The sequence below is a fragment of the Rhipicephalus microplus genome, chromosome 5 (assembly GCF_043290135.1).
Source record: "Rhipicephalus microplus isolate Deutch F79 chromosome 5, USDA_Rmic, whole genome shotgun sequence".
Classification (NCBI taxonomy): domain Eukaryota; kingdom Metazoa; phylum Arthropoda; class Arachnida; order Ixodida; family Ixodidae; genus Rhipicephalus; species Rhipicephalus microplus.
This window is the reverse complement of record NC_134704.1, coordinates 14,026,517-14,037,120: the sequence shown is the minus strand read 5'-3', so window position 1 is coordinate 14,037,120 and position 10,604 is coordinate 14,026,517. Positions and strand designations below refer to the sequence as shown.

Genomic DNA, 10,604 nt, shown 5'->3' with positions numbered 1-10,604 from the left:
CTAAATGTAAGCTCTAAGTCAGCAAAATAGGTCTACGTCACTGTACTTTTGCAGAAATTTTTGTGTGTGTTCGAATATTTTTAGCGGCAGCCTCGTGCACAAACGCACAAGCCTCTGGCTACATTGTCGTATCCTCCTCCTCTGTTCCTTCCATGGTTCCTTCTCTCCTCCTCTGAAAACAACATGGAAGAATACGCACGTGAACCATGGTAATTTTCTATTTTCTGCGTTATTTAACTCCCGAAAGGCGCCGAAAATTATTCACCGGAATTCGAGATGCTTCAATGCGTCGCTATGACCAACCGCAGTGGAATCTGTGCTAAGTGTCGATTATTTCTCAGCTTAAGCGAGAAGCCGCTATTGCATCATTGAAAGCTGTGAGATGTTGAGGCACTGCGGTTAAAAGTCATTCGTAAATGATCAATAGTTTTGCGTATTCCTCTCAGCAAAATTTACAGGCTATGGCTAGCCTTTAACCTGAAAGCTTTCTTGTCGTTTCACTGAAAGCCGGGCTGATTGTTGGTGCGCATTGCGGATTAACTGATAGTTTTGGTTAGCTGTGAATGTTCTCGCGGCTTATATTATGCGATTCAGTTAAGTCGACCCTTACGCCGGAAATGCGTTTGAGCAGTTGTTATTGCAAACACTTGGCATTAGGCTCCGGAAGCGACCGCTACCTGTCAAGGTCGAAAGTTGGATCAATAGCCCTGTCTCAGAACCAGCTGAAGTATGTCGTCGCTGGCTTTGATCTCCTTACAGGCAATGAAAAACATACATAAAGACAAAGGCATGCCTTTGTATTGGCTCGTGGTTTCAGTGTGGTTGCCTGATGTGCAAGAGAAAAGAAGTTTGACTTCTCTGTCTTGTTCCAGTTATCGTTCATTTGTTCCTTTCACCATCATCATGAAATTAAGATATAGTCCGTCATAACAAAAGCATTTTGATTGTCAGATACAGATCAGCGCGATGGTGTATAACTCAATATAAAAGTTATGGACGAACTATTCGACTGGACCCACCGAGGTGGCTGAGCATTCTGCGATTGGGCACAAGGTTGTAGGTTCGATCCCCATCCACAGTAACATGGTAATGCGGAAACCCTAGTTTGTCGTACTTTCGTTGGGCATGGGGAATATAACCTTGCCCACTGCTGCCTCTTTCATAATCTAGAAGAACGGTTTGCTGAACAAGTTGGTAATACATTTTCTTGTGGCAAAGTTCGCAAACGAAAATCTGAAGAAAAAAAGACAAATGCAATACTAGCCTGAGGGATACTTTTGGGTGTGGTGAACTCTAAGTTTACAAAAACTGTCTGGTGAACTAATCGATTGAGCATATTAGCACTATTTTGCCGAGAAAGCATGGAATGGGCAAAAAACACATGGTTGACCCCTCCGTCATAGGAATCAGTATAACACGAAAGTAAAACGTCTCCTGAGAAGGTACAATAATACAAGAGAGCTTATACAATGTATGTTGGCGTTTGACAGTTAAAGCACTGTTTTTCGTGAATGCATACATGCTGACGCTTAGTGATGCATCTGCACCCCGATGACTAATGTGCATGATTAGTGACTGAATAGTGATTAAACATGCCCTTGTGGTCATAGATGCTTGTCGTAGCTGTAGTAGCTAATGGTGAGAGAAGCACCAAAAAAAGCGCTGTGGCAGGCAAAAGAGCTTGACTGATTGTGCGCCAAACTTGGGCTAAGGTCGCCTACTTGTGGCATGTAAGAGTTATTGAATGCCACTGCTCAATTAGAGGGAAATGCAACACACATTGCGTCTTTGCTGTTGGTCACCCACAATTTTTAGCTTAGCAAGCATAAGTTGGGAACAAGCAGTTACACCAAGTCAAACACATGCGTTGCTCTGTGCGCTGCATAAATATTTTTGGCATGGATGAATGCTATCAGCCGCGTCCACGCTTTGGGTAAAGTCGCCTTTTGGCAGTGATTTAAGCTGTTGGCGAAATTGCACTTTCCCTCCTATATGGACGCTAGAAATGGCACGTTAAAGGAATTAATCATGGATTCCATGGCCATGATGCATTATCACACTTTGCCAAGAGTACTGTTAGTTTGCAGTGGTAGATATAGAAGGCGTGTTTTTAAAATCTGCTAAGCTTGTCAATGTAAGGCAGTGGATGGCGTGCCCAGCAGGTGTTGATGTCCACAGAGGTCATGGGTGTGACTCTCATTGGCGGATTTTTTTTCTTTGCCTTCTGGTTGTGTTATTTTTAAATGTCATTTTTGCGATCACTGAAATCTTGGTGGACCCAGACATAAAACACTTTTGTGTTAAAAACAATATTCACATCAACTGTATTATGTTCCACTTTCACTCTCCAGTCTACTTGTTGTTTTGTGTAAAAGTTTTGAAATACTTAATTTTTTAAGTTAGGCAAGACAGTTTTTACGTTGTTCTCATCCTTAACATTTAGATATTCACCATGATTCTCACACTAGTGTAAGGATCCACAAACAGCCAACGGTTTGACGCCCATATTCACGAGTTCTTAGAAGTCTGCTCGCTTTTGCTCTCAAGCATTTTATGTAGCAGACTCTACTTTGGGCTTGTGCCAGGGCAGTTTCTACTTGATGTGGCATATTTGCACCACCCTGCATTGTTAGTGCACATGCATGTCAATTCAATTCCACTTTCTTTTTTTTTTTTTGCTGCGTCCGAGTGAATGGGGTGTCAACCACGCAGTCTGTTTTGTTATGCAATTATCTTCGGTTGAGCAGAAGATCGTAGGTTCAATTTCCAGCCACAGTAAGATGACCCACATGATAAAATTAGCTTAGGTGTTGAGATATTTGGGTACACGCTGTGTTTTTTCTCTTCCAGCCCATGGCGCATTGTAGATGACTGCGGTGGTGCCTTCACCATGGGTGCCATAGGTGGGGCTGTATTTCAAAGCATAAAGGGCTTCAGAAATGCACCATCGGTGAGTCAGGATGCCAGTCGTTACCCACTCTCTATCTTTGCTACCCTTTACCTATAAAACTCACTTAGTGACGATGCCAATTTACCAGGTCCACGAGGTGTATTCATTATTGTGTGTCTGCAAAAATGCATACCATTTATGAATTATCTATCAGCGTTGTAACACCGGTCACTGAAGCAACCTGATTCCTTGACTCGTTAAATATCACAGGAGAAAAGAGAAAATATATATAATTTACCGCTGATGTTGAGGTGAAGAGTTTCGCACCTAAAGGTTGCTATGCAGGTTAAATTCGTGCTACTTCCCTACAAACATGCACCTACTTGTTGCTGTTTCAGCAGATTGCTCTTGGCATCTTCTGTAGGAAGCATATTATTACTGGCTTCTAATGCACAATAAAATTTATTATGTTCTGAATGAGAAGTTCTTAAATAAATTTACATAAAATGGCACTCAGTAGACTCTGATTGTATATAGCACAATTACCTTTAGTGATAGCTTTAAACACGGCTTCCTTTTTTTCTCTCTTTTGATATACCTCGAAAGTTGAAGAAGCTGGAATCCAGTGAATTAGCATATGGTATGCATTTCTCTTGTGTGCGTTGACTTGCATTCTTATAAAGTAATGCCAAATTTTTTTTAAGGGTGTGAACCGCAGACTTCTCGGCAGCCTAGGTGCAATCAAGGAGAGAGCTCCCATCATAGGAGGTGAGAAAAAAGCAACCTTTCTATAATTGTTTTGATTCTTGTAAAAAAATGAAGTCTTTATGCAATTTGTGCATATTTGCAATTTGTGCATATTTGTCTCATTCCTTTGTATTTGCTTAAAAAAAGCAATATTTGGTATTAAAGAAATATTGACACAAAATTTTGAAAGCGAAGTAACTTGTGGGGTTGATTTGCGTGGACATACACGCAGCATCTATGAAATATTAACTGATAATGTAGCCCAAAACATATTTAAAATCAATTTGAATGTGCGTGTTGCGACACTACACGCAAAATGCGCCTTTGATTTCTGTGTAAACAACCTATTACCACCTGAATTGTGACTTTGTGTTGGCTTGCGCGATCCTCACTAGTGCTCAGTGAAGCTGTAGCACTGATAACACAGGGACCACAGAAAGAGGACAGTGCAGGCATTTTCTTCTGGCAAGCCTTCTCAATACAAAGATGGCCAGGCTTACATAGGAATGCTAAGGGTTATGTCCTTGTTGCACAGTGCATTTTTGGGGGTCACGCATATTCATGTCCTGGAGAAAGCCTTCGTCGAAAAGAGCTGTACACGTGGTTGCAAGTTGCATTGTGTGCTCGCATAGCCAGCTATGTTTACACGAAAACGACTCTGACTCCCGTCTGACTCGACGCTCACAGAAACTGCAACTGGTTGATATAAAACCCTTTCTAAACGATTAACCATCACATGCTCGAGGAAAAAAAGCTTTCCAGTTGTGATAAGCGGGTCATTAGCTACTTTTTGCAACCGAAAAAAAAAACAGGATTTAAGCTATATAGATTGAATAATGGTACTTGTTGTTACCGATAATTAACAAGAAATCGTGTGCTGTGTGTGCAGGAAACTTTGCAGTGTGGGGTGGCCTGTTCTCAACAATAGACTGCACTATGGTAAAGATTCGTAAGAAAGAAGATCCGTGGAATTCCATCACAAGCGGTGCTCTCACTGGAGCGATCTTGGCCGTCAGAAGTAAGGATCAAGCCACTTTTTTTAAATATGCTTGCCCTGCAATGTTGTGACTAAAACCACAGCACCCGTTTCACACTTGCCAATTGCAGGTCACTAGAAATCACAACAGTACAAAAAAATTGTCTGAACTCAAAAGAGTATGCATTCGAATCCCAAAAAGCACACCTTAAAATAAATTTGCATGTATGTAGCTAAGCATTATGTCTGCTCTTAAATGTTTTATTTTATCTTATTTAACAAATGCGTCCGTTGTATACAGTGCCACTACTTAGGCTGGTGTGGTGGTTTACATTCCGTCAGCTAGTTGCTCTACGTAACTTCAATTAGCACTTCACTTCACTTTATTACCTTAAAAACCCCCTAGAGGGGGTATTACATAAGGGGTGGGAAACATACAACAAATGTAATACATATGCAGGATGGGTACAAGTATGAACAGGGGTAACCAATCCAGAAATAAAATGATGCATCACCTTCATGTAATGAAGGTGATGCATCTAATATCGGTGCTGCTGTTGGAAGATGAAAGCACATATAAAGCACAGTCCAAGGTTTTTTTTTTCCTTTTTAAACATGCAAGAAACTGGTTGCAGTACATGAAGTTTTTATGTGATACCAAAAGGGCATCTTCTCATTGTGCTAGCTCAAAGACATGATAGCTATGACACCATATTTCTGGATGCACATTGTTTTAATTTTAATGGTGACCATTTTCCACCGGATTATTATCACCTGCTGATTTGTGACTTTATACAAAGGACATCTGTCATGCTTTGTTAACACAGTTTCTCAATGTGCTAGTACTCTAAGATGGCAACCATGATTATGCCATTTCATAGTAGATGCATGCTTGCAGTAAAACAAGTCATGTTGTACCACCACATATCATTCTACAAAAAATTTGGCTCAGACTTAAAAGCGCATCACCTCTAGCTTCTAACATATTTTTCAATCAGGTGTCTCTATGCACTGACAGGTTTTTGTTGCATGTTTCCTACAGATGGTGCAGGAGCAATGGTAGGATCAGCGGTTATAGGTAAGTTTATGTTCACTGGTGAATTGTGCCACATTTGCTGATTTAACAGTGCTTTATTCAATTCACATGCTAAAGAAAAATTTTGTGGGAGTGTCGGCACGGCCACTTATTGATGTTAGCAGCGCGCAGTGCGTGGGCAGCATTTCTGTATAAATTGATTCTCGAAGATCTCGAGTCAACATGTGTGTGTGTGTCTTTGCAGAATCCTCTCGGCAGTTCATCGATTTGGTGTAGTGCATGAGTAAGGTGCCCTGTATTCAGCCCCTAATTGTGTGTATCTTGTTTACAGGGGGTGTTTTATTGGCGCTCATCGAAGGTGTAGGAATATTGTTTACACGGTACTCTGCAGAGCAGTTCAAGCCTGGTAAGCTCCCTCTGTCTGAGAAATGAGATATTGTAATGCGGGATGAAATGATATGAATATAGCAGCAAAAGCATGTTCCTGGAGGTCAATATGTTTGGTCTTGCATTGACATGAAGGTGGAAATCGCTCAGTCTTGGCAAACTTAGTCATGCTGCAGAGCTTGAATACAACTACTGTAATGCAACTACATAACTTTCAACTTTTTTGTTTGAAGGAAAGAAGTAGAAATCTAAGGCCTCGTTTTTTTTTGTTTTTCATTTTTTAAATTAGACACAAGTGAGAACTAACAGAAAATGATGCCAAAGAAAGTATATGGGATGGTGGAGAGATGCTGGAAGCTGTAAAGGAATATGTCTAGTTAGGACAGATAGTAACCACAGAGCCGAACCATGAGAGTGAAATAACGAGAAGAATAAGGATGGGGTGGATTACATTCGGCAAGCATTTTCAAATCGTTAATGGTAATCTGCCACTAACACTCAAGAGGAAGGTGTATAACGGCAGCATCTTGCCGGTACTTACTTATGGAGCAGAAACGTGGAAGCTTACACAAAGGTTTAGGTTAAATTGAGGACGACTACGCAGGGAACGATGGAAAGGAAAATGATAGGTGTAACCTTAAGTGACAAGAAGAAAGCAGAGTGGGTCAGGGAACAAACGGGGGTTAAGGATGTCATAGTTGAAATCAAGAAAAAGAAATGGACATGGGCCGGGCACATAGCTTGTAGGCAGGATAACCGCTGGTCACTAAGGGTAACTGACTGGATTCCCCGAGAAGGCAAATGCACAAAGGGGAGACAGAAAGTTGGATGGACCGATGAGATTAAAAAGTTAGCAGGTATAGCGTGTGGCAGCAGAAAGCACTAGACCGGGTCGATTGGCGGGTCATGGGAGAGGCCTTTGTCCTGCAGTGGGCGTTGTCGGGCTGATAACGATGATTAGAAGTAATTGTAAGGTAAATAAGAAAGACAAGTGAACGAAAAGATAACTTGCCACCAGCAAGGACTGAACATGCAACCTTCGAATAGCTCAGACATATTTTTTTCATTTGTTAGCATACATGTGGCTTCATTTTGGATCATCAGTTTCAAAGGACAATTGTAAAACTGTCTCACTTATTTTATAAATTTCAAAAAAAAAAAAACTTTGTTTCACTGGTGTTTATTATCACCACAGTCGTGACAAGATGGCTAACCCATGTATGTCATTTCCTTTGTTGCAGTGAATCCACAAATGGAGGACCCATCACAACTAGGAGCATCACCGTTTGGCACCAGTTCACAGTACCAGTGAATGCAAACAGGCTGCGCACTCGGTGTGTGTGAAGGACTGATTCTGTGCAGCAGCACCTGCAGTGGAGAGCCGCTCATCCCGCCACAGTTTTCGGAAAATATTGTTAGTTAGGCAGCCATGAGCATGGTTTCATGTGCATATTTAAATTCACTGATGAAGACTTCTTCCAGAGAGAGCCACTTCCACATAGCTATGTGGATAAGCGGCAACTCTAATAAAGGAAATGGAGTAGTTGTCCTGTTGTGTTTGTGCCTCAGAATACTTCGTTGAAAAGTAGCTGTTTCCACAGAAGCGCAATAAGTGGTATGTCCTTTACTTCAGTAAATAGTAGTGTTTTTCATTTATTTTATTTTTGATTTTGTTGTGGATTACTTGACAAGGTTTTTTAAAGAGCTATTGAAGTTACGAATTTCAGATATTGAGGTGTATCATTTCCAGAGACAATTTGCAAGACGGCCGTTTGAATTTGTGGGTAAATTTCACATGTTACTGTCTTCAAAGAGGACCTATAACATTGTTACTTACATGAAAAGAAAAAAAGAGTTTAGATACTACATTTATTCGTTAATATAATTTAAGGTTTAATCTTTTCCAATGTCTGGCAGTGTTGTAATCAGTTCAAAGTGCCGCTATTATTCAGTAGTATCCTGGTAAAAAGGCATAAAATAATTTGTGAATGCAATAATAGCATGTTGACCATATTCATATGTTAGCCTATGAACAGTCCAGTTAAATGTGCACAATTAATTTCTTTTCATCACCAAAACTTACATAGAGGTTATTTTTCATTGTGCATCACCGTAGTCTGAGCTGCAGAGCTCTGCTTTGCCAGCACTCCCTACAAATGCAGTTGATCGACCTTGCTGAAAAGGGTTGGATGCCAAATGCACTGAAAAACACTTTGATCATTGTCCCTCAAGCATTAACTTGTGCCTGTTGTATATTGGCAATATAGAGAAATAAAAGAATAAATTTGGGCAAACACATGGAAGAAAGAAACAACTGGGCAAATATAAAGGAGACAGTTACATGAATGAAATACGTCACAACCAAGTCGTCGTGCAATTTTGTTGAGACAATTGAAAAGCATGTCTAAACTGAGTGCATTTTATTATAAAGTTGCATGACCACGTAAAACCGGTGAATACGCCAGCTAATACAGTTGAACCCACTTATTAAAATAGTGTGCTACAAATATTTCACTGTTATAACCGTAATTGCTACAAATGGGTTGCACACAAAAAAAAAAAAAAAATGGGGGATGGCAAGCTGTTGTGAGAAAACTATAATATAGTATACGATAGGCCAACAGACATCAGTGATGAGGATGACACAGACTATCTCTCACGTGCCTAGGTGCACTCTTAGAGTTTTAATCTTGTCGACTAACAGGTTTACACATTGTACCATGTCCACGGTGAATGGCTTGAAAGTTCATGTGACTTGTTACCCCATAACTTTTCCCCTGATATTGCGTCGAACAAATAAAACAGCCAGTTATTAGCGCTTGTCCGGTCTGTTATTTCTTCGTTCGTCTCTTCTAGTTTGCGCGGTTTATACCTTTCGCCATGTTTGACCAACTAGCCCAACGAAACACACTTCAAGGATGACAAAAGTGCCGATTTCAGGGCCATGCTTGAAAATTCGTACGCTTTTACGGGACCGCTTCAAGTCCCATAGAACCAATGTATGACAACGTCTCAAGTTTAAGACGCCGGAACGCTTCTCCAAGTATCAACTTCTACTCGAACTGCATGTCAACGCTCCCTCGTCGTAGCGGATTTCAAAAGTCAGCTTTGTAGCAATACCGCGTCGCTATGCGGTAAAGCATGCCAAGTATCTGCAAGGTGCGCTGGTTGATGCTTGTATTGTGGGCGGGGGATTCAGCAGCTTGAATTTCTTTCTTTCTTTTCCAAAATTTCGCGCTCTCTTGCGGCGCAGACAGCCAACATCCAGAAGTTAGTTAAAACCAATAATGCGGGCATTGCTATAAGCGGGTTATTTGAACCACTGAAAACACATCATTTCATGGCGCAGCAATTATTCGTTATAACCTCTATATCGTTAAAACGTCGGTATCACTGTCAGCGGGTTCGGCAGTACAGCAAAAGGCAACATGCAAACAAGGCTAGGCGCGATGATCTGTTATTTGTCAATGTGATTTTGTTCGAAATGTTTGGTTTATTTATTACTATTTTTTTTCCATGAAGTCTGTTTTGTTTTTTTTGCCTCATAGCACTGTTATGCTGCAGTTGTCATAAGTGAACGGGAGTCGGCACCCGAAGGCGCCTCGCCCCGGAGCTTTGAAGTGTGAGAAATAATGTTGCACGATCGATAGACAACGCTTTTAGCAGTCATACAGTTTGCCCGAATGGTAGCTTACCCCTCAATCTGTCACCGAAGATTCCACCCTCGGAAGAATATGCCTCAGCCTATTGGAAATAACGGCGTTTTCTTGCATCCTGTGCGCATTCAGCGCTGAATGCTTCGGCATTGTGCAGAGAAGCCCACATGCTGCACCATTCGTTATAAATGAGCAAAATATCCCGCGCACCTTACAATTCTAAGACATATTTCATGTTCGCAGAAAATGGGCTCGCATTCCTCTCGCTTAGCTGCCATTATTCTCCCTCGAAGAACTTGGCTGTACGCTTAGTTTTGTCGGCTATGCTAAACATCTGAATCGCCGCATGCGCACGATCTCTGCGAAAGCTTCGTTTTAGTTAATGCCTGGAAAGCGTGGGGCAGCGATGCCGGGAGCTAACTTGGTTGCTGTCTGTCTCCTTCTTTCTCTTGTCCCTCGTTATTGGCGCTGTTTTTTATGCGAATGATGCCGGGAGGGTAGACTTGGGACTGAGGCGGTTCTTCGGCGAGGTAACTCGGCCGCCCTTCCTCGGCGTCTGGAGCACGTCCCGACGGAAACCGACACCGCGTGTAAGTACAAAAGGAGAGATCTCTGCCTCCCCTCTTAACTCTTTACGCACCCAGACAGACACTCTGCACGTCTCTCTCTCCGCTTTCAGGCCTTTGCCGAAAGCATGCGCAGGAGAGAATTGCGAGAGCTTGTCTGGGCACGTGACGAGTCACGCCTGCCTGCACGGCGCAGCCGCGCACGTGGACCAATCGAGCTCACGTCAGAGCTTCTCTTTCTTCCTTTCCTTCTTCGGAACACTTCATTGTGGACCAAACACGAAGGCCCTTACGTTGCACGGAAAAAAAGAAAAAAAGCGCGGATTCACGAAGGTTTTTCAGCGGT

The 10,604-nt window shown here is 41.8% G+C and overlaps 1 protein-coding gene across 1 annotated transcript; it reads left to right on the top strand.

The window, feature by feature from the left end:
* Positions 1 to 97: 97 nt before the first annotated feature.
* On the top strand, positions 98 to 7,581 carry Tim17b (Translocase of the inner mitochondrial membrane 17b). Its single transcript, XM_037426128.2, has 7 exons — positions 98 to 209; positions 2,851 to 2,950; positions 3,595 to 3,658; positions 4,527 to 4,655; positions 5,656 to 5,691; positions 5,981 to 6,055; positions 7,278 to 7,581. Exons 1-7 carry the CDS (start codon positions 184 to 186, stop codon positions 7,346 to 7,348), a joined length of 501 nt encoding a protein of 166 aa, XP_037282025.1. The 5' UTR covers positions 98 to 183; the 3' UTR covers positions 7,349 to 7,581.
* The last annotated feature ends 3,023 nt before the right edge of the window (positions 7,582 to 10,604 follow it).

Excerpts from the sequence above, each read along its gene's own strand:
- Tim17b (XM_037426128.2), top strand. The coding sequence starts at position 184 with ATGGAAGAATACGCACGTGAACCATG. Across the intron at positions 210-2,850 it reads GAATACGCACGTGAACCATG|CCCATGGCGCATTGTAGATG; the intron begins GTAATTTTCTAT and ends TTTCTCTTCCAG. Across the intron at positions 3,659-4,526 it reads GAGAGCTCCCATCATAGGAG|GAAACTTTGCAGTGTGGGGT; the intron begins GTGAGAAAAAAG and ends CTGTGTGTGCAG.